General features: G+C 47.0%; 1 protein-coding gene across 23 annotated transcripts in view; it reads right to left on the reverse strand.

The window, feature by feature from the left end:
• MADD (MAP kinase activating death domain) overlaps nucleotides 1-24,099 on the reverse strand; it is a 987,832-nt gene that overhangs the window by 225,016 nt on the left and 738,717 nt on the right. For 22 of the 23 annotated variants that reach the window (XM_085646575.1, XM_085646564.1, XM_085646561.1 and 19 more), the window contains one exon: nucleotides 10,254-10,323. The exons of the other annotated variant lie outside the window; for it this stretch is intronic. In XM_085646575.1, coding sequence (XP_085502701.1) covers nucleotides 10,254-10,323 — 70 coding nt within the window. The remainder of the gene's footprint in view (nucleotides 1-10,253; nucleotides 10,324-24,099) is intronic. 23 annotated transcript variants of the gene reach the window in all.

Consider the following 24,099-nt stretch of genomic DNA (forward strand, 5'->3'; position numbering starts at 1 on the left):
GGTGGTGTTGTCCTTGAACACCTGACCTACTCTTACCCAGACAGAGGGAAGGAATGCCTTTAGTGCAAGACCTGGCCGGTTCGCCTAAAGATGGCATGCATCGCCTCGTAGAACGTATGAAGCTGGGCGGGAGTTGCTCCAGGCCCCGGAAATGGAGGGAAGCTCAGAGTCGACACTTTGGGCCCCGTGCGCGGAGCCGCGGGAGTGGCACCACCCGCGTGCCTCTTCGGATCACCAACCGACCAAGAGCGACGATGCTTCTTCGACTTCTTCTTATGCTTCGACTTACCTGACCCCAAGTGCGAAGACTTCGATGACTTGGAACCGGAGTGGCGATGGCTCCACGACCAGTCCCTCGACCTCCCTCTCGACCGGGACCTCGAATGGCGCGGAGCCGACTGTCATCGTTCAAGCAGCTTTCGGGACCGCTCCCACAAAGCCTTTTGCATCAACAACTGACAGTATGAGCACAACTCGGGGTCGTGGTCACGTTCAAAGCAAAAGAGGCACACACGGTGAGGATCGGTCACTGACATCAGCCGGTTACAGGAACCGCAGGCCTTAAAACCTGACATCCCTCGTGCACCTGTTCAGTGTCGAAGACTCGAAACAAGAAGTGGACAAAAAAGTCAAGAAAAACGTAGTCAAAAAAATGACCGAGTTACCGCTCTTCCCGGATCTGCGCTGGTTAGAGCCGAAAAGGAAAGAACTGACGTCCGCGCACGAGGACGGCATTTAAGTAGCTGCCGCGACGTCATCCCAGCGACCACGACGACGGACGTGACTGACGCCACCTTCCAACGTTCAGAGGTACTGCTGATGAAAAAAATTCCAGATCCAGTATGATGCCTGGGGGTAATTCTAAGGTAAGGAATCTATAACTAATGTGTTTCTCTCAGATAAGTGAATTTACACCGTACATTTGGCCACTAGGATCTTTTTGTTGTTTGTATGGAACTGACACCGTCAGCACACAAGGGAATTGCTGAGAAAAAAATGTCCAGATGAAGTCTGGCACCGGGAGGAATTAACAAGGTGAGCAATTTGCAGTTAGATATATCCATCAGAAAATTCACATGACTTCTAAAAGTTCAACGATGTTAAGTGAAAAGAAAAAGAAATTCATTCTGAGAGTAAATCGCAAGACACTAGGGGCCATATGTAGGTAGCCCAATACCGGTCGGTAACGGCCGATTTTCGGTAAATATACCGTTACCGGCCGGTATTTAGGCTTTTGTTATGTAGGGGGATCATTTCTGCATTCGGTAAGTTACCGAATCGGTAAAATTACTGATTCGGTAATTTTACCGATTCGGTAAATACCGAATGCAGAAATGAGATGTAGGGGGAGTGTGTGGTGGGTGTGGGGATTAGTTATTTACCACCAACTGAAAGTTGGTGGTAAATGACGAAGGTCTCAGGTATTGCATGATTTGGCCCGTATATGTGTGCAATGTGGCAGACACACATGCCCTTAGGGCATGTATGTGTGCCACATGTGCACACATGCAGGAATCAGGGGTGCAACAGGGTGTCAATGTGACACCCTGCCACCCTTGATTGAGCTCCCCCCATTACCGATTCGGTATTTACCGATTCGGTAATGGTAACTGGGTTCACATTGATTCCTATGGGCCTCCTGGCCCATAGGAATCAATGAGATACAGGTTACCATTACCGAATCGGTAAATACCGATTCTAAAATACCGACACTTACCGAATCGGTATTTTTTTACCTACATTACATTTACCGATTCATAAATACCGAATCGGTAAAATTCGGTATTTATGAAGTGGTAAATGTCATTTACCTACATAAGGCCCTAGGTGTGTAAAAAAAAAAACCAGAGCGTTCCAAGATCCCATTCACACAAGTCAAAGAACGGACTCTTAGAGGAAACTGCCAGGACATGGACTCATAGTAACTGGAGCCTCTGGACTCCACTAATGTAGGCCTATCAGCATGCTCGGTTCATCTTTATTTAGAAATGTTAGGCAGGAGGTTATGCAACATGTGCTATAAGGAAGTTTTCAGAAAAGGCCTGTTCATTTATTAAACAGGTGAAAGAAACGAAACATTTCGCATAATTAGGCTTTTAGAGGGCGATTCCCGGCATTTGGTCTGGCTAGACTCGTCTCTAATATACTGGATGAAAAATGCTCTTGTGTGCCCGCATATAGTTTCACATCCTAATGTTTGCCCATCCATGAAGACCCCATGATGGAGAACTAGAAGGTGGTTTCCCTCAAAACCAGGCAGTCTCAAATACTCTCGCAGAACTGGGCAAACTTAAATTTGAACAGCCTCAGTTACTGGAATATATCGAATGCAAAAATATGAGCTACACTTTTGAATTGGTTCACGCAGAAGAACAGAAAGATAGACTTCAGGTTAATAATCTTCAAGATCAAGGGATACTGGAAATTACAGCTGGATAAACAGTATTGTACCCATTAAACGGCATTAGATCAGATGTTGATAGGGCTGAATCAAAGAGCATGCCCCCACATTTTACAACGCAAGCTGACCATTCTGTGAGAATGTTTTTTCTTGATTTGCGGACAAATGGCCCGCTACGGAAGGCAGATATAGGAAGGTGAATAAGATGCTAATGTGATTGACCAAAAGTTTACATATTATAGTAGCTACAATCAAGATCTTAGCCATGTACTCTTTGTTTGCCCACAATTATGTAAAATGTGTTCCTGCTTTTATAAAAACATGCTTCTCTTCAATGACGTAACTAGTCTCAGGAAGCCACAGCGTATTTGTGTTCAACCAATGACAACTGATTCTTAAAGAGTTCATGCATGTTTTAAACAATTCCTGGATCTATGGTAATTGATAAGGGATGTTTTCAATCAATTTCCGTCATGATATTTGAAACCTAAGAGAACTGAAATGCATTTTGAATTTTACGCTACTTTAAGGATCTTCACTATCAACTTTCTTGAGAGATTTTTAATCAATAAAAACATTTTGCAGTTGAGCTTGTCCCTTCCCGGCCGCCGGAGGATTTGCAGATCTTCATGTCATACTCTCTGAACGATTTGCGGCCACCAAGAACAGTGTGAGAATTCCTGAATTTACTGAGAAACATTTGGATTCAGAAACATATATAAAAAAAATGACAGGAGAGAGTAAATTAGCTAGAATAGCACTGCTTTCCAAAAGCTCTTCTACAAAGACTTGGAAATCCATTAATTTGCGAATACGTGCAAACATTGGTCTGCCAAAGTAAGTTAGATTCCCGCGCAGCAATGCACCGTGGTATCTGCAAGAACCATGCCACTTTTGTCTCGCAGCAGTTTGCCAACCTGAGAACACCACACGTGTTCACACAGTCCTGGCCTATGGTATGGTTTAGAAGTACCTCCAAATGCTTCTTTTATATTTGTGGAAGAATAGGAGCCAATGCCCACCTGATCCCCTCATGAGCAACACATGGATTATGAAATGGAGCTTCGTTAATGGAGCTCAAAGAACACAGCCGCAGAACTTGCAGGAGAGTTTGCCAACCCACGAAGCACGCGAAACACACTGGACTTGGTAATGTAGTTATCTTAAGCTCGGTCCTTTCAAATGCTTGTCGTTGTCCAACAGAGGTTTAGGAGATCCAGAGGACCAATGCCACAAAGTCTGATGGCTGACCCATACAGGATTATACCCTACTGCTACTTTTGTAGAGTCGGCCTTGGCTGCGGAAGAATAGCACATCACGCAGTCTTCAGCCACAACCTCCTCAGAGTGGTGAGAGACCGCAGCATCATATGCAGCCGTACTAAAACGAACCATCTCCTCTGTGGAGGAAACAGCGCCTCAGTCTTAGGAGCACCTGGAGATCTTCAAACCACTGGATGCTGAAAGATTTCTCCTTCTAAAGGTACATCCAGTGCTTGGAGAAAGACAAACGAGCCACAGTCCTGCTTCTGCCAAAGCAGCACTGGATTCTGAAATGATCTTAGCCAAACAAGACACTCCCTCTGCCCTGATCGGATTTAGACGTCTCCCGTCATTAAGCAAATGCTCAAATTCGTTCTTCTCCAGCTGCCATAAGACGTACAGATCCATTGCCAGATCAATGGAGTCAAAAAACGTGAAACAAGAGACTATTGGGGGAAGAGTACGATCGACATTTCACTATCCACTGAGGTCATGTCATATCGGACAAGCAGCAGCACCGCATTCACAGTCCTTATGGGATATTATCATAGATTACTGCTCTTCTCCTCTGGTTCAGAGAAGGCTGGCATGCTTCCACCGATCACTCCGAACGGCCATGGCCAGCAGTTCTAAATTTCTTGTGTTGACTTAAGGGCACTGTTGGCACAGAAGGCAGGTTCTTGAAGAATGCCTTTCCTTTTAGGTTTTATTGGAAACCTACTGTGGATAACTCCAAAACAGAGTGGGCTTTGTGCCAGCCAAATGTGGCCCACCGGTGGGTCTACTCATCAGTGTCATGTGCATGCTTCTTATTCAATGGCTTTCTTTCTTCTTGTGTGTTGTTCTTTCCCTGGACTGCAGCATCTTTATCAACTGTTGGACTGGATGACTGTATCCTTCCACTGCTTTTCTTCTGGAAGGAATATGCTACTTACCAGTATGCATCTGTTCTTGGCATGTAGAGCTGCAGATCTACACACTATGCATAGATCGCCATCTGGTGTTGGTCCCGGATGTTTGCACTTGTTTTTGTCTTGGAAAGTCTTTGGAAGTCACGAGGTATGTGACTCCTCCTTTAGATCATAGTGCGCATGGGCATCGGCTCCATCCTCAGATTGTTTTTCGCCAGCAGAGAAATGATGGAGCTTTGTAAGAAACAGGAAGGATGCCCATGTATGGTGTATCTAAGTAAGATAATACTGGAACAGATAAAGGCAGCCGGGTAGGCGTGTGTAGATCTGCACTTTTACATGCAAAGAACAGATGCATACTGGTAAGTAGCATATTCTGTTCGAGGCATATGAGCTGCAGATTACACACTATGCATAGATTGTATAGCAGTATCCCCTCCTAGCGGCAACCACCCGTATCTGTTGCAGAAGTTTGAAATAGTGTTTTGAGTACAGCCTGGCCCACACTAGCTTGTTGTTTAGTTTGCACATCGACACAATAGTGTTTAGTGAAAGTGTGCGGTGTAGACCATGTAGCTGCTCTGCAGATATCCTCTAAGGGGATGTTCCCTAAAAATGCCATTGAAGCCCCTATTTTACGTGTAGAATGGGCTTTAGGGGGAACAGATAATGTACGTTTTGCTTTGCGGCAACAAATCTGTATGCATTTGACGATCCACCGAGCTATTCCAGATTTTAATATGGGGTTGCTCTTGTGTGGTGGTGAGAAAGACACAAATAGTTGTTTGGTCTTACAAAAAGGTTGTGTTCTCTCTATGTAGTACAGCAGTGCTCTTTTGACCTTTTGACATCTAAGGTGTGAAGAGCTCTTTCTGCGACTGTTTGTGGCTGCGAGAAGAATACGGGCAACTCCACAGATTGATTGAGGTGGAAGGGAGAAATGACTTTAGGGAGGAATTTAGGATTAGTTCCGAGTACAACCTTATGATGATGAATTTGCAGAAAGGGTTCCTGAATAGTTAGTGCTTGTAGTTCACTAACTCTTCGTAGAGAAGTAATGGCTACGAGGAAAGCAGTTTGCCATGCTAAGAATTGTAGCTCACATTTATGTAGAGGATCAAATGGCGGCCCCATTAGCCTTGTGAGAACGATGTTTAAATTCCACACGGTTGAAGCTGGTACTCTGGGGGGAATTATTCTTTTGAGTCCTTCCATAAAAGCCTTTATGGCAGGTACTCTGAAGAGTGATACATGTTGTCTATTTTGTAGATATACTGCTATGGCTGCAAGGTGCAGTCTGATAGACGTGTAGGCTAAGTTGCATCTTTGGAGGTGTAGTAAGTAGCCTATGATGCGTTGGATAGACACATCTAGGGGATCAGTGTTGTTGTTATGACAGTATACTACAAATCGATTCCACTTGGCTGCATAGCACGCTCTAGTGGTAGGCCGTCTAGCTTCTTTGGTGACGTTCATACAGTCAGGAGGAAGGCTGAGGTAACCAAATTCTAGGACTTCAGGAGCCAGATCGCTAGGTTGAGCTGAGCTGGGTCTGGGTGTTGGATCTCTCCATGGTTCTGGGTTAGGAGCTGTGGAGAGAGGTGTAATTTTTGGTGTGGCACTACGGAGAGTTCCAGCAATGTGGTGTACCATGGTTGTCTGGCCCAAGTTGGAGCAACTAGGATGAGCGTTAAGGAGTGTTGCTGTAGTTTGCGCACTACTAGTGGAATGAGTGGGAGAGGCGGAAAAGTGTACGCAAATCTGCCTGACCAGTTCATCCATTTCGCATTGCCTTTGGACAATGGGTGAGGATACCTGGCGGAGAAGTTTGGGCATTTGGCGTTTTCGTGGGTGGCGAAGTGGTCTATCTGTGGTTGCCCCCACATCTGAAAAAACGGTTGAAGAACTTATGGATGAAGTTCCCGCTCGTGGATTTGTTGTGTTTGACGGCTCAACAGATCGGCTATTGTGTTTTGGACTCCTGGGACATGTTGGGCTAGGAGAAAAATGTTCTGAGGTATAGCCCATCTCCATATGCTCTGTGCGAGCTGAGAGAGCTGCAGAGAGTGTTTCCCGCCTTGTTTTTGTATATAATACATGGCTGTCATGTTGTCGGTGCGGACTAAGACAACTTTGCCCGAAATGTGTTTTCGGAATGCTTTCAAGGCTAAGAATATGGCTATTAGATCCAGGTGGTTGATGTGGAGTAACTTTTGCTGAAGTGTCCATCTGCCCTGCATGGTGTGATGAAGTAGGTGAGCTCCCCAGCCGGAGAGCGATGCGTCCGCTGTCATGACTATTTGAGGAACCGGCTCGAGGAACGGTCGCCCTTTGGAAAGGTTCTTGGTGTTCCACCACTGCAGAGAGCGATGGGTACAACCGTCTACCAACACCAGATCTGTTAGCTGACCTTGAGCCTGGTTCCATTGGCGCACTAAGCACTCTTGGAGAGGACGCATCTGGAGTCTTGCATGAGGCACTATGAATATGCAAGAGGCCATAATCCCTATGAGCTGCATGAACACTCGAGCTGGAAGAGTGTTGCGGTTGGAATCTGGTGAGAAGAGCTTGGGACTGGGACTGGGATAGGTTAGCGCCCTTGTGGTGTCTATTGTGGCACCGAGGTATTGTTGTGTGTGGGACGGTTGCAGCTGGTACTTGGCGTGGTTTATTGTGAACCCCAGGTCGTGAAGTTGTTGAATAGTGGCGTGAGTGTGTTGTACACACTGATTGTATGAGCTGGCTTTTGTGAGCCAGTCGTCTAGGTATGGGAAGACGTGGATGTGTTGTCTTCTTAGGTGTGCTGCCACCACCGCTAGGCGGGGGTAAACACTCTTGGTGCTGTGGTGACTCCGAATGGGAGTACTTTGAATTGATAGCGCTGACCGTCCACTACGAATCTGAGATATTTTCTGTGAGCGTTGTGAATGGGAATGTGGAAATAGGCGTCCTTGAGGTCTAGAGTAGCAAGGAAGTCGCCCTGGGAAAGCAGAGGGAGGACCTGCTGAAGTGTGACCATGTGGAAGTGGTCTGAGTGCATGTATAGGTTTAGGGGTCTGAGGTCTAAAATAGGCCTTAGAGATACATCCTTCTTTGGTATGAGAAAATAGAGGGAGTAAACTCTCTTGTTTTGTTGGTGCAGGGGAACTGGTTCTATTGCACTTTTTTGTAGGAGGGAGATTACCTCCTGCTTTAGCAGTAACAGATGTTCTTGTGACATTGGATGGTGTTTGGGTGGTATGGTTGGGGGGGGTAGATGTTAGTTCGAGACAGTAGCCTGATTGAATTATTTGGTGCACCCACCTGTCTAAAGTGATGTTTGCCCAGGCAGGGAGAAATTGGTGGAGTCCGCAATGGAGAGGTGGCAAAGTCTCTCTTTATTGGTGGCGGTGCGGGCGCAGGCATTTCTAGTGGTCTTTTCTTGATGCTGAGCATTAAATGACCAGTCTTAGGATCCTTCACAAGAGTCTTTTGGGTAGGATATGGACGAAACAGTTTGTCTGTGGGAGGCAGATCCTTCGGAGTCGAGGGCTTTGGTGCCGTCAGCTTTTTCGGCATCAACTCGGTAGCGGTTCTAGGTTTGGAACCGTGTAGTTTTGTACTGTCTTTATCCCATGGAACTGGTTGTTGTTTTTTCGGTTCCGAGATTTTTGGCTTTGAAAAATCGGGGCCTTTTGGTGGGCGCTTTTTAGTCGGCTCCGAGGGTGTTGTCGGTGCCGAGGAACCGGTGCTAGCCTTCGACGCCGAGTGCTTTGATGTCGAAGCAGCGGTCGGTGTGGATGAGGACGTCTTCTTCTTCGGTGCCTGAGTTTGTTTTTCGGCACCGAGGGTAGGCTGACTTGAGCCCGAGTCCCCTAAACGCTTAATAGGCTTCTTTACTGAGCCCGAAGGCGGGACATGGGCAGCAGTGTCTTGGTGTGCACCTGGGCCCGAAGGTGAAGGTGGTACCGAAGCATTTTTTGATAGTGTCGAGGGGGGGTGTGGGTCGGGGTCGACATCTGTACTCACGGCCCTTTGAGTTGGAGTGATGTCTTTGACGTCGGAATCATCTGCTTCGGAGGCGCTGATGATGGCTTCTTCGACCCGACCCTGCTCCGGAACATCGACGCCCTCTTGAAAGATGTCGTCTGGGATCGAAGATGACGAGCGCGCTACTGTTCTTCGTGCTAGTCGGTCCCGGATCATCTTCTTGGAGCGGAAAGAGGCACAAGCTGGACAGTCTCTGGCCTCGTGCTCCGGTGAGAGGCAGAGGTTGCACACCTCATGTAGGTCGGTGTGGGGAAACTTAGACCCACATCGAGGATACTTTTTGAATTACGTCTTTTCCATGAGCCGGAGATGAGGCCCAGGTAGGCCCGAAGGCCTTCGTCGATGACCGGAATCGAAGACTTCGAAGTTGAAGGGTCGCGTGGATTGGAAAACGCGATCGAAACGATACCGTCGAGAAGGGAAGGATTGCGCGTCGAAAGAGAAAACCGTTAACGGTTCCGAACTGGAACGCAAGAACACATCCGAGCCCGATGGCGGAAAAAAACAATCTGAGGATGGAGCCGATGCCCATGCGCACTATGATCCAAAGGAGGAGTCACATACCTTGTGACTTCCAAAGACTTTCCAAGACAAAAACAAGTGTAAACATCCGGGCCAAACACCAGATGTGTAATCTGCAGCTCATATGCCTCGAACATAATGTTCCTTTTAGTTCAATACTCTATCGGGCTGCATGTATTTTCCAATTCTCTCTCTTCGGTGCTACTTCCCTACTCAAATCAATGTTTCACAAAGGTACTCAGTGCTACTATCACGAACACTTCACAGCTTTGCTTTCGACATGTACCCACTTTGTAAAAATATTGTTCACACACCCTAAACTTCAAAACTGCTCCACTACTCCCCTCAGCATCGCCACCTGCCTCCTTTGTCTTATTCTCGATGGTGCGGCAGCTGCAATCTCCTACTTGGCCTCTCCTTTTTGAAATATTAACTTGCATGCGTATTATTTGTTTTAATTTACAGCTCTGCAACTGGCATTTCTCATCTTTGAACAGAATATTAAAAGTAAAAAAAGAAATACCTTTCGCAGCATGTGCGCTGACTAATGCTCACGTATAGGTCATTACAGTGCAACAACTTTATTTTTTGCTTTTATCGGTGCTGTTCCGCATTGACAAATAAACCTTTTTTGTCCTTTTTTTTCCTAATGTTTCTTTTCAGAAGGAATCTGGCCGGGCAGTTTAGACTGGATTGCTTCTACTGGAGCAGGGGCCAGACTAACTTGCATATGAATGGGACCAGACTGCAGTGGAATGGTGGGCAAAAGAACAATGGACTTTACTGCGGCCCAGAGTAATTACTAGTGGCTGAGATTCATTCAAGTAATCCACCCAGCACTTTTTTGTTTTCCTTGATGCAGAACAGCAATTTTGAATGTAGTTCAACAGAAGGGGATGCGTGTGCCGGTCTCTTGACTGTAGTTTAGAGGCCAGTCTTTCAGCCCCTCTTCCGACCCAGTGGACTGGCTAGGAGTCACGACTTCAAAGCATTTCAGTGTGACACATACCACTACTCTGGGTACCAACCCCCTCTTACAGATGAGGTGACCAGTGCCGGATCCTCTGTGGGATGAACTTTAAAATTGCTTTTAAGCACAACATCTTAGATGAAAAGTCTGTAATTACCAAATTCCTCCAGGACAAAGACTCCCTTCTCTGTATTGCACTTTTTTATGTGGTTCAGCTGAATGAAAACCTGCAGAAAAAAGAAAAGAGAGAGAGAGAAGGTGATGGAGTGAGGTGAATATGGTGAAGGAGTAATAAGGCAATAGGGTAAATAGAAAAAAGGTATAGGAATGATCAAGATCAGAGACAGAATCAGAGAGAAATTAGGAGAATCCAAAGAGGATAGAGTAACCAAGACTAAGAAGGCAAAGGAGAACAATAGAAAAAAGAAATTGTAAAAATGGGGCAAGATAATCAAAGGAGGTAAAGAGGGGATGCAAAAGGCAGCGAAAAGGCACATAACAGATGGAGAAGAAAGTTGATAGAGGAGGAAGAAATTAGAGGAAAAGTGAACATGAGCAAAGAAGCAGTCAAAAACACACAGGATAAGAGGATAAGAAAAAGTGATCCAGAAGTTAAGAAGAGGAAGAGCCGAAAAGAAGACAGGAGAGAAAGAGGAGGTGGTAAGTGGAGGAGGAGTCTCAGCGCTCATCACATTTAACACAAATGCTATCTGACACAATCAAAGCAGGTTAAACGGGGAACGAGTCTATCAGGACTAGGCAATTTTTCACGTTTTATTAAGACTCAAAGGAAAATAAAAAGGAAAATGTAAAATGAAACATTATCTTGAAAAAGTGAGAAATTAAATTACAAAGTGACAGTGCTAAGAAGCCAAGACAGCAGAAGATGTTGTACCTTCCGCTCCTTGCAGGAGGAGTGAGCATGGGAGAGAAACGAGACCATTAGTGACTGTGACGTATGCAACACGCCCCCCTCATTGCCAGATACCACCCACCAACACACCAGCACCGCACACAGTAGGCACAGAAACACACCCAGCCCGCCCTCACTAGGGTCCTCCCTCGCCATGCACCCTCCTCCGGCACAGAGGGCACGACACAACACCGTCCTGCTGTTCCTGCGGGCTAGCATAGGAGAGGGGGGCAGGCAACACACATGGATGCGGAGGGACTTGTTTTAATGGGTCCTGCTGCTGGGCAGGTAGCAATGGCATCTAATCAACCTAACAACACAGACAGGTGTCCAGAGGACTTAAGGTCCGAGTACAAGATGACTTAAAGTGAGGACATGGACAGAAGGAAGCCTGTCCAGGGCACTGACAGGCCTCCGTCAGGAGCAGGGACCTGCCAGAAAGCTAGAGCTTGCAGAGACTGCAGGATGGATTGGGGGAGGCAAAGCAAGAATGGATATGAATGAAAGCAGTACTGACCTGCAACAGAGCTTCTTCAGTGAAGTGTGTCTTGAGTAGAACACTCCCATGTCAAGGACGAGGAGCCAACAACACATTTTGAAAACAAGAGATTTAGCCTATCATGGCAGCCATCTTGTTTAAGCCTTTTCATGCTAGGGTTATAAAACCATGAAGATAACCAAGAAAATCTTAGGATGTTCCCATCCGTTCCTGAGCATTGACTGAACAGATACTGAGAGGCGACGTGTGGGAAGGTCGCGTATCAATTTACACATGATACACTGAAGAGCTGCTGCTACAAGTTAGTAGTGACTGTTTCGTCGCCACCATCAGATCGTCTGTTAACTGACACAGTCAGACATCCTCATGCCCTACTGGTGAACCAGCCTTAAAGCTAGGAATATGAGGGGAGGCTTTGTAGTATATGAGGTAGATTTCAACACCACCCACAACAAGCCATGCCAGTTTTGTTGTCGGGTGTATTCTGGCTGAAGGAACTTACTTGAATGTTTCACAGACCTCTTGGTTTTTCCACAAGATGCTTTGCATACATGCCTAGGGTACATGTGTAGGTTATCTGTGAGCAGACTTCTTTAACCAACATATATCCACTGGAAGATTGGGCACTTGGGATCTGTCTTATCGAATGTGTACTGAGGAGCCCTTCGAATAACATTCATTTTTTCGATCCCATCCTAATCTACAATATCACTAGTTCACCGAAGCTACTACCACATTGATGCTACTTTGATTTATGGTATCCCTAGTTTACTAAAGCTGCCACACTCGTGCAGTTCTGCTCACTAGTACTTGAAGTTCACACATCCTGCCACACTGGTGCAGTTCTGCTCACTCACTAGCACTTGTAGCTTACACAACCTGCCACACTGCTCACTTGCACTCATAGTTTACACAACCTGGCACACAGGTGCACAACCTGCCACACTGGTGCTGTTCTGCCTGTTAGTACTCCTAGTTTATACAACCTGCCACACTGGTGCACAACCTGCCACACTGGTGCTGTTCTGCCTGTTAGTACTCCTAGTTTATACAACCTGCCACACTGGTGCACAACCTGCCACACTGGTGCTGTTCTGCCTGTTAGTACTCCTAGTTTATACAACCTGCCACACTGGTGCTGTTCTGCCTGTTAGTACTCCTAGTTTATACAACCTGCCATTATGGTGATGTTCTGCCTGTTAGTACTCCTAGTTTACACAACCTGCCACACTGGTGCCGTTCTGCCTGTTAGTACTCCTAGTTTATACAACCTGCCACACTGGTGCTGTTCTGCCTGTTAGTACTCCTAGTTTACACAAACTGCCACACTGATGCTGTTCTCCTCGCGAGTACTTGTAGTTTTCACAACCGGCCACACTGGAGTTGTTCTGCTCACTCACTAGCACTTGTAGCTTACACAACCTGCCACACTGTTCACTTGCACTCATACTTTACAAAACCTGCCATACTGGTGCACAACCTGCCACACTGGTGCTGCGCTGCTCGCTAGTACTTGTAGATTACACAACCTGCCACACTGGTGCTATGCGGCTCTCCAGTACCCTTAGTGTACACAACCTGCCACATTGGTACTGTTCTGCTAGCTAGCACTTGTAGTTTACACAACCTGCCACACTGGTGCTGTTCTGCCTGTTAGTACTCCTAGTTTATACAACCTGCCACAATGGTGCACAACCTGCCACACTGGTGCTGTTCTGCCTGTTAGTACTCCTAGTTTACACAACCTGCCACACTGATGCTGTTCTCCTCGCAAGTACTTGTAGTTTTCACAACCTGCCACACTGGAGTTGTTCTGCTCACTCACTAGCACTTGTAGCTTACACAACCTGCCACACTGCTCACTTGCACTCATAGTTTACAAAACCTGCCCTACTGGTGCACAACCTGCCACACTGGTGCTGCGCTGCTCGCTAGTACTTGTAGATTACACAACCTACGACACTGGTGCTATTCTGTTTGCCACTACATTTAGTGTAAGCAACTTGCCACATTGGTGCTGTTCTGCTAGCTAGCACTTGTAGTTAACACAACCTGCCACACTAGTGATGTTCTGCTCACTAGTATTCGTAGTTCACACAACCAGCCACACTGTTGCTGCACTGCTTGCTAATACTTGTAATTTACACAACCTGCCACACTGTTGCTGCACTGCTCGCTAGTACTTGTAGTTTACACAACCTGCCACACTGGTGCTATTCTGCTCGCCAGTACTCTTAGTGTACACAAACTACAACACTGGTGCTGTTCTGCTAGCTAGCACTTGTAGTTTACACAACCTGCCACACTGGTGCTGTTCTGCTCACTAGTATTCGTAGTTCACACAACCTGCCACACTGGTGCTGTTCTGCTCGCTAGTACTTGTAATTTACACAACCTGCCACACTGGTGATGTTCTGCTCACTAGTATTTACAGTTTGCACAACCTGCTAGACTTATGCTGTTCTGCTCACTAGTATTTACAGTTTGCACAACCTGCCACACTGGTGCTGTTCTGCTCAGTAGTATTCGTAGTTCACACAACCTGCCACACTGGTGCTGTTCTGCTCGCTAGCACTTGTAATTTACACAATCTGATGCACTGGTGATGTTCTGCTCACTAGTATTTGCAGTTTGCATAACCTGCCACACTGGTGATGTTCTGCTCACTAGTATTTACAGTTTGCACAACCTGCCAGACTGGTGCTGTTCTGCTCACTAGTATTTACAGTTTGCACAACCTGCTAGACTGGTGCTGTTCTGCTCACTAGTATTTACAGTTTACACACCCTGCCACACTGGTGCACAATTTGCCGCACAGGTGCTGTTCTGCTCACTAGTACTCACAGTTTACACAACCTGCCACACTGGTGATGTTCTGCTCACTTGTGTTTACAGTTTGCACAACCTGCCAGACTGGTGCTGTTCTGCTCACTAGTATTTACAGTTTGCACAACCTGCCACACTGGTGCTATTCTGCTCACTAGTATTTACAGTTTGCACAACCTGCCACACTGGTGCTATTCTGCTCGCCAGTACTCTTAGTGTACACAACCTGCAACACTGCTGCTGTTCTGCTAGCTAGCACTTGTAGTTTACACAACCTGCCACACAGGTGCTGTTCTGCTCACTAGTATTCGTAGCTCACACAACCTGCCACACTGTTGCCGAACTTGCCTCACTGGTGCTGATCTGCTCGCTAGTACTCTTAGTTTACACAACATGCCACACTGGTGCTGTTCTGCTCACTAGTATTCGTAGTTCACACAACCTGCCACACTGGTGCTGTTCTGCTCGCTAGTACTTGTAATTTACACAATCTGATGCACTGGTGATGTTCTGCTCACTAGTACTCAGTTTACACAACCTGCCACACTGGTGATGTTCTGCTCACTAGTATTTACAGTTTGCACAACCTGCCACACTGGTGCTGTTCTGCTCACTAGTATTTACAGTTTGCACAACCTGCTAGACTGGTGCTGTTCTGCTCACTATTATTTACAGTTTGCACAACCTGCCACACTGGTGCTGTTCTGCTCAGTAGTACTTGTATTTTACACACCCTGCCACACTGGTGCACAATTTGCCGCACAGGTGCTGTTCTGCTCACTAGTACTCACAGTTTACACAACCTGCCACACTGGTGATGGTCTGCTCACTAGTATTTACAGTTTGCACAACCTGCGACACTGGTGCTGTTCTGCTCAGTAGTACTTCTATTTTACACACCCTGCCACACTGGTGCACAACTTGCCACACTGGTGCTGTTCTGTACGCTAGGACTTGTAAATTACACAACCTGCAACATTGGTGCTGTTCTGCTAGCTAGCACTTGTAGTTTCCATAACCTGCCACACTGGTGCTGTTATGCTCACTAGTATTCGTAGTTCATACAAACTGCCTCACTAATGCCCAACTCGCCTCACTGGTGCTGTTCTGCTCACTTGTACTCAGTTTACACAACCTGCCACACTGGTGCTGCGCTGCTCGCTAGTACTTGTAGATTACACAACCTGCCACACTGGTGCTGCGCTGCTCGCTAGCACTTGTAGTTCACACAACCTGCCACACTGATGCCCAACTTGCCTCACTGGTGCTGATCTGCTCGCTAGTACTCACAGTTTACACAACACGCCACACTGGTGCTGTTCTGCTCACTAGTACTTGTAGTTTACACAACCTGCCACACTGGTGCTGTTCTGCCTGTTAGTACTCCTAGTTTACAGAACCTGCCACACTGGAGCACAAACTGCCACACTGGTGCTGTTCTGCCTGTTAGTACTCCTAGTTTACACAACCTGCCACACTGGTGCATAACCTGCCACACTGGTGCTGTTCTGCTTGTTAGTACTCCTAGTTTACACAACCTGCCACACTGGTGCACAACCTGCCACACTGGTGCTGTTCTGCCTGTTAGTACTCCTAGTTTACACAACATGCCACACCGGTGCAGAACCTGCCACACTGGTGCTGTTCTGCCTGTTAGTACTCCTAGTTTACACAACCTGCCACACTGGTGCTGTTCTGCCTGTTAGTACTCCTAGTTTACACAACATGCCACACCGGTGCAGAACCTGCCACACTGGTGCTGTTCTGCCTGTTAGTACTCCTAGTTTATACGACTTGCCACACTGGTGCTGTTCTGCCTGTTAGTACTCCTAGTTTATACGACTTGCCACACTGGTGCTGTTCTGCCTGTTAGTACTCCTAGTTTACACAACCTGCCACACTGATGCTGTTCTGCCTGTTAGTACTCCTAGTTTACACAACCCTCCACACTGGTGCACAACCTGCCACACTGATGCTGTTCTGCCTGTTAGTACTCCTAGTTTACACAACCTGCCACACTGGTGCTGTACTGCCTGCTAATACTTGTAAATTACACAACCTGCCACACTGGTCCTGAACTACTCTTTATTATTCCTAGTTCACGCAATCTATCATACTAGTGCTGCTCTGCTTTTCAGTATTCCAATTTACAAGAGATGCCGCATTGGTGCTGTGATATTCTCCTTCTTCCTGTTCCTCGTTCAAGGTTCCATAGAACATGGAACAATGTTTGCTTCTGCGGAGATTCTCTTTAGGGCAGTTGCTGACTTGCTACCGATGGCTGAGGTGTAATGAAATAAACCCCTATACCGACCTTTACCTACATGTTTCTCGTTATTAAGAACTTTACATAGAGAACACACCTCAACATCAAGCTGAGACTTTACGCTGACAAGTCTCTGCTTCTGCTGCATGTCGAAGAAAATAACGGTTGGAAGAAAATATTTGCACACTATGCTAGGGTATGCGGAACTAATTTGAGTGCGGAAAGAAAGCATTCATTACTTCTACATTGTTTAGGTGGTGAGGGTCAAGAGGTATAAGAAAATTTACCAGAGTTATCAAATGAAGAACAAAGAGGTTTGAATGAATATGAAATTTGTATATTGCAATTAGATAAACATTATTTACCAAGAACAAGTACTATAATGGAGAGATATCATTTTGGTCTAAGAGAACAAGGCAAGGAAGAAACTGTAGAAGATTTTTTAACAGGTTTAAGAAAACTAGCTTCAACCTGTATGTTTGGAGGTTTAAACGAAGAACGTATAAGGGATCAATTGGTTTTAAAATGTAGGGAAGATAAAATACAAGAAGAATTGTGGCTTAAGGATGAGCCAGCATTAGAAGAAGCTATTTTAATAGCTAAAAGAGTAGAACATATGCTAAAGTGTGTTACTGAGTTAAAGAATGAGAAAAGTAAAATAGAAACTTCTATAGAAGAGGTTCAAAAAGAAGTTGGTGTAGTAAAAGACAGTAAAGTATCTACTGCTCAAAGTGAAACAAACAAGGAAGATGTTCCTAATAGTTCTTTTGTTTGTATTCGATGTGGGAAAATTGGTCATAAAGCCAATTATAAAAATTGTCCAGCAATAAATGTAACTTGTTACGGCTGTGGGAAAAGGGGTAATTTCTTAAAATTTTGTAAAACTAAACAGAAAAAGTTTCGAAACAAAGGTGTAAAAGAAGTCAAATGTCAAGTTAATGAAAGGAATATGCTACTTACCAGTATGCATCTGTTCTTGGCATGTAGAGCTGCAGAGTTGTACACTTAGCATAGATCGCCATCTGGTGTTGGGCCCGGATGTTTGCAGTTTGTTTTTCTTCTTGGACAGTCTTTGGAAGTCACGAGTTTGGTGACTCCTCCTTCGGTCCGTACTGCGCATGGGCTTCGGCTCCATCCTCAGATTGTTTTTCGCCAACAGGGAAATGATGGAGCGTAGTAATAACAGTGAGAAACCCATGTGTTGTATCTAAATAAGATGTACTGGAACGGATACAGGTAGCCGGGGAGGCGGGTGGGCGTGTACAACTCTGCAGCTCTACATGCCAAGAACAGATGCATACTGGTAAGTAGCATATTCCGTTCGAGGCATATGAGCTGCAGATTGTACACTTAGCATAGATTATATAGCAGTACCCAACCTTAGCGGCGACCACCGGTATCCGTTGCAGCTGTTTGAAAAAGTGTCTTTAGTACAGCCTGGCCCACCCTAGCTTGCTGCTTGGAATGCACATCTACACAGGAGTGTTTTGTGAAGGTGTGCGGTGTAGACCATGTGGCTGCTTTGCAGATGTCATCTAAGGGTATATTCCCTAGAAAAGCCATAGAAGCCCCTAACTTTCTTGTAGAGTGGGCTTTAGGAGGAACAGATAATGTTCTCTTTGCCTTTTGATAGCAAATTTGTATGCATTTTACAATCCACCTAGCTATCCCTGATTTCGAAATGGGGTTGCCTTTATGTGGTGGAGAGAAGGAAACGAACAATTGTTTAGTCTTCCTGAAGGGTTGCGTTCTTTGTATGTAGTATAGTAACGCCCTTTTTACATCAAGTGTGTGTAAGGCCCTTTCTGCAACAGATTGGGGTTGCGAAAAGAAGACAGGTAATTCCACTGATTGATTGAGATGGAAGGGGGAAATGACTTTGGGCAGAAACTTCGGATTTGTGCGAAGTATGACCTTGCTGTGATGCATTTGTATGTAGGGTTCCTGTATGGTGAACGCTTGTATTTCACCAACCCTTCTAAGGGAAGTGATAGCTACAAGGAAAGCTGTTTTCCAGGTGAGAAACTGTAGCTCACATTTGTGCATTGGTTCGAAGGGCGGACCCATTAGTCGTGTAAGAACTAAATTTAGATTCCATACAGGGGAAGGTGGTGCCCTGGGAGGAATTACTCGTTTAAGGCCTTCCATGAAGGCTTTAATAGCGGGCACTCTGAAGAGTGATAAATGCTGCCTGTTTTGTAGATAAGCAGCGATCGCTGCTAGGTGTAGGCGTATGGATGAATATGCCAGGTTACACCTGTGAAGATGGAGCAGATAGCATATGATGTGCTGTATGGATGCATCTAGAGGGTTGATTGTATTGTTACGGCAGTAAATTACAAATCTTTTCCACTTTGCGGCATAGCATGCTCTAGTGGTAGGACGTCTGGCTTACATGATGATGTTCATGCAATCAGGGGGAAGGTTAAGGTATCCGAATTCTAAGATCTCAGGAGCCAGATCGCCAGGTTGAGCTGAGCTGGGTCCGGGTGCCTGATTTCTCCATGGTTCTGGGTTAGGAGGCATGGGGATAGGTGCAGTTTTTGATGTGGTACCACTGATAGTTGTAGCAGCGTGGTGTACCACGGCTGCCTGGCCCACGTGGGAGCTACCAGAATGAGTGTGAGGGAGTGCTGTTGTAGCTTCCTGACCACTAATGGAATTAGTGGGAGAGGTGGAAAGGCGTATGCAAATCTGCCTGACCAGTTCATCCATATCGCATTGCCCTTGGACAATGGGTGTGGGTATCTGGCGGCGAAGCTTGGGCATTTTTTGTTTTCGTGGGTGGCGAAGAGGTCTATCTGAGGATGCCCCCACTGTTGGAAGAATGGGTGAAGAACTTGTGGATGCAGTTCCCATTCGTGTAGTTGTTGCGTTTGTCTGCTGAGCAGATCTGCCATGGTGTTTTGTACGCCTGGAACGTGCTGTGCCAGGAGAAAGATGTTTTGGGGAATTGCCCATCTCCATATGCTCTGGGCTAAGCGGGAGAGCTGGGGAGAGTGTGTCCCCCCCTGTTTTTGTATATAATACATCGCAGTCATGTTGTCTGTGCGAATGAGGACTGCTTTGCCCGAAATCTGTTTTTGGAAAGATTTTAGGGCTAGAAAGATCGCCAAGAGCTCCAGATGGTTGATGTGGAGCGATTTTTGCTGTGGCGTCCATAGACCTTGCATGGTGAGGTGTAGGAGGTGCGCTCCCCAGCCGGAGAGCGATGCGTCCGCTGTTAGAATCACCTGAGGAACCGGGTCCAGGAACGGCCGCCCTTTGGAAAGGTTTGTGGTGTTCCACCACTGCAGAGAGTGATGTGTGCGGCCGTCCACCAACACCAGATCCGTCAGCTGACCCTGGGCCTGGTTCCACTGTTGTGCTAGGCACTCTTGAAGTGGACGCATGTGGAGTCTTGCATGGGGCACTATGAAGATGCAAGACGCCATCATTCCTATGAGCTTCATAAACACTCTTGCTGGAAGAGAGTGTTGAGGAAGGAATGTTTTGCGTAAGGCTTGAATGCTTGTGATTCTGGCTGAGTTTGGATAGGCAATACCCTTGGAGGTGTCTATAGTGGCCCCGAGATATTGCTTTGTGTGAGATGGTATGAGGTGGGACTTTTGGTAGTTCACCGTGAAGCCTAGCTGGTGGAGCAGTTGAATGGTGCTGTTTGTATGTTGCACACATTGGTCGTAGGACGCGGCTTTTATCAGCCAGTCGTCTAAGTAAGGGAAGACGTGAATATGTTGACGTCTGAGGTGTGCTGCTACTACTGCTAGGCATTTGGTAAACACCCGTGGTGCGGTGGTGACCCCGAAGGGGAGAACCGTGAATTGGTAATGTTGCCCGTCCACCACGAACCTGAGGTATTTCCTGTGAGAGGGGTGTATTGGAATGTGAAAGTATGCGTCTTTCAGATCCAAGGTTGTGAGAAAGTCTCCCTGGCAGAGGAGTGGGAGGACTTGTTGTAGGGTGACCATGTGAAAATGGTCTGAATGTATGTAGGCATTTAGAGGCCGGAGGTCGAGAATGGGTCTGAGGGTCCCGTCTTTCTTTGGAATTAAGAAATATAGGGAGTAGACCCCTAGATTTTGTTGATTGACGGGGACCTGCTCTATAGCGTGTTTTTGGAGGAGTGAGAGTACCTCTTGTTTGAGCAGTGTGGAATGTTCTTGAGACATTGGACGGTGCCTTGGTGGGATATTGGGTGGGGTAGATGTTAGCTCGAGACAGTACCCTGACCGAATGATTTGGGTCACCCATTTGTCCGATGTTATGGACTCCCATGTGTGGATAAAGTCTTGTAGTCTGCCCCCGACCGGAGTGGGATGGTCTGGGGGGAGCGGAGGGGAGTCATTGTGTGGGTGGGGTGGCAGAACGGGTGTTGTTGGTTTTGCCCCTGCCCTTATTGTTGTTGCCTCTGTAACCACCCCTTTGATTGCCCTTTGAAAAGGTATTTTGAGGAGGGGACTTGTAGGAGGTAGAGGCGTTATCGGTGGAGGAGCCTCTGCCTGTGCCACAAAAGGACGAGCGTCGAAAGGAACGTTTAGAGGCTTGTGTTTGGAGTGCCCCCATAGACTTTGCTGTGTCTGTGTCCTTTTTCATCTTTTCTAACGCTTCGTCTACCTTTGGCCCAAAGAGAGTTTGCTGGTCAAAGGGGTGATTGAGTATGGACGCCTGGACTTCAGGCTTGAACCCTGAGATCCTGAGCCAGGCATGGCGACGAAGCAGGACACTGGTATTTATGGCTCTAGAAGCAGTGTCGGCTGCATCGAGGGCACACTTAATGGAGGTGTTTGTAATTAGTTTACCCTCCTGTATCAGGTCATGAGCCTTGCGCTTGTGTTTTTCTGGAAGGTGCTGCATAAGAGCCTCTAGTTCGTCATAGTGTGCTCTGTCATATCGCGCAAGCAGTGCTTGTGTGTTTGCAATGCGCCACATGTTTGCAGCTTGGGAGGCGGTGCGTTTACCAGACGCGTCCAGAAGTTTAGATTCCTTGTCTGGCGGTGGGGCTTCTCCTGAGGATTGGGAGTTAGCCCGCTTTCTAGCTGTGGAGACAACTAGGGAATCTAGGGGAGCAGGGCCCTTAATGTATGCAGGGTCTGTGGGTGCCGCCTTGTACTTCTTCTCTATTCTAGGGTTCAGTACTCTGGCACTGACAGGGTCTTTGAACACCTCTGTAGCGTGCTTGGTGACACCCTTAAGCATGGGTAAAATAGAAGTGGATTTGTCTTGTATGTCAAATGTATCCAGTAGGAAGTCTTCTTCCACTGGTTCACTGTGCATGTCCACCCCATGGTAGTGTGCTGCTCTCTGCACTAAATGATGAAACCCTAAGGAGTCCTCTGGAGGAGACGGCCTGGATGGGTATAGGTCGTCCTGAGGTATATCGGGTATATCAGGGTTATTGTAATCCTCCCATGGGTCTGGGGTCCCTGGTGGAGTGGGATCCATTGGGGCGTCCGCCGGGTAATTGTCCGGGTCCCCGTCATCCGGATCTGGGGATGGGGCCGGATCGTAGTGAGGTAAAGGTGGCGGAGACCTGGGAGGGGGAGGGGGTGGAGGAGGTGGAGGAGGTAGGGGAGGCGGTAGTGGGGAGGGCACTCTGAGGGGAGAAGTAGCAGAGTCCTTCCTTTTGGGTGGAGGAGGAGGAGCCGGAGTATCAAGGCGTCTTTTCTTGGTAATTAAAGTCAAAAGCCCAGTCTTTGGATCTTTGGACAGAGTCTTTTGTAAAGGGTCTGGTGTAAACAGAGCCAATGGTGCCGGATCGTCTGTCGGCACCGGTGATTTCGGAACCGAGGATTTCGATGGTTTGTGTGCGCCATGCTTTCTTGAGGTCTCCGGGTGTTTCGGCGTCGAATGAGGTTTCGGCGCCGGGGCGTCGGTGCCGACAGATGTGTTTGTGTTTGGTCGGCACCGAGTGTCCAGGCTTCGGCACCGGTGGCTTCGGAGTCGAGCTGGATATTGCTTTCTTCGGTGCCGGATGCTGTTTTTCGGCACCGGGCGTCGGCTGGCTCGATCCCGAGCTGCCGTGAGACTTTGGATGCTTCGACACCGGGCCCGAAGGTGGGGTGATAGAAGCTTTGGTTTTGGTTTTGCCCAGGCCGGCAGGCGAGGGAGTAACCCGAGTCTCTTTGGTTTTCGGCGCGGGGGTGGGAGGGGGCATAGTACTCACGGCCCGCTGCGCCGGTGTAACGTCCTCCACGTCGGAGTCGTCGGCCTCGGAAGCGCTGACGACGTCTTCCTCCTGCTCGGTGTGTGTTTGCCCCGAAGCTTCGGCGCCGTCTCCGAAGATGTCCGGTGGAGCTGCAGAGGATGAGTGCGCCATGGTGCGTCGAGCTCTTCGATCTCGGATGGTCTTCTTCGATCGAAAAGACTTGCAGGCGGGGCAGTCTCTAGCCTCGTGTTCTGGAGAGAGGCAAAGGTTACACACCTGATGGAGGTCGGTGTGGGGAAATTTAGACCCACATTTTGGGCACTTTTTGAACGGAGTCCTTTCCATCGGCCGGGACCGGAGTCGAGGAGGGCCCGAAGGCCGGTGCCGATGTACGGGATGGAGAAAGTGCCGCTTCGAGAGATGAAGATGATGATGAAGAAAACTCAAAGAAACGAGGATTTTCCGTCGAGGCTGGAACCGTAGAAGTTCGAAGCCGGAGCACGAAGTATCACATCCGAGCCCGATGGCGGAAAAAAACAATCTGAGGATGGAGCCGAAGCCCATGCGCAGTACGGACCGAAGGAGGAGTCACCAAACTCGTGACTTCCAAAGACTGTCCAAGAAGAAAAACAAACTGCAAACATCCGGGCCCAACACCAGATGGCGATCTATGCTAAGTGTACAATCTGCAGCTCATATGCCTCGAACACATTTAATGATCATCCTGTAGGTAAGGTAAAAGTTGATGGAGTTGATTTGGAGATGAAGTTTGATCCATGCTCACATCTGACTATTGTTGATAAGGAAATTTTTGACAGGTGGTTTCAAGAAAAGAATCGTTTGCACAAGATGGATGTAAACCCAGGAGGATATGGGGGTCAACCCATAAACATGTTGGGTTACTTTAATGCTACCATTGAAATGGAAAACGAAATTATTTTAGGTAAACTTTATGTATCGAAAAAAGGTGATGGTTTACTTGGGTGGCCTCATCAATGTTTATTGGGAATTACTCTTAATCCTAATGCTGAACCACAAGTTCAAATTCAAGAAGTTGATATTAACAAGAATGATTTTGTAAAGAAGTTTCCAAAATTATTTTAAAATGATTTGGGATGTTTGAGAGGGTATAAACATGATATTAAACTTAAAAATGGAGCACAAGCGTCCATCGCTAAAGTAAGAAGGATTCCTATTGTTTTGCAAGGAAAAGTGGAACAAGAGTTAGACAAGCTTCTTAACCAAGGTATCATTACTCCTGTGGAAGCATCAGAATGGTTGGCACCAGTTGTCGTTGCCAACAAAGCCAATGGTGAGATTAGGCTCTGTATTGATCTTCGCTCACTAAATAAAG

The sequence above is a fragment of the Triturus cristatus genome, chromosome 3_1 (assembly GCF_964204655.1).
Source record: "Triturus cristatus chromosome 3_1, aTriCri1.1, whole genome shotgun sequence".
In the NCBI taxonomy this organism is placed as follows: domain Eukaryota; kingdom Metazoa; phylum Chordata; class Amphibia; order Caudata; family Salamandridae; genus Triturus; species Triturus cristatus.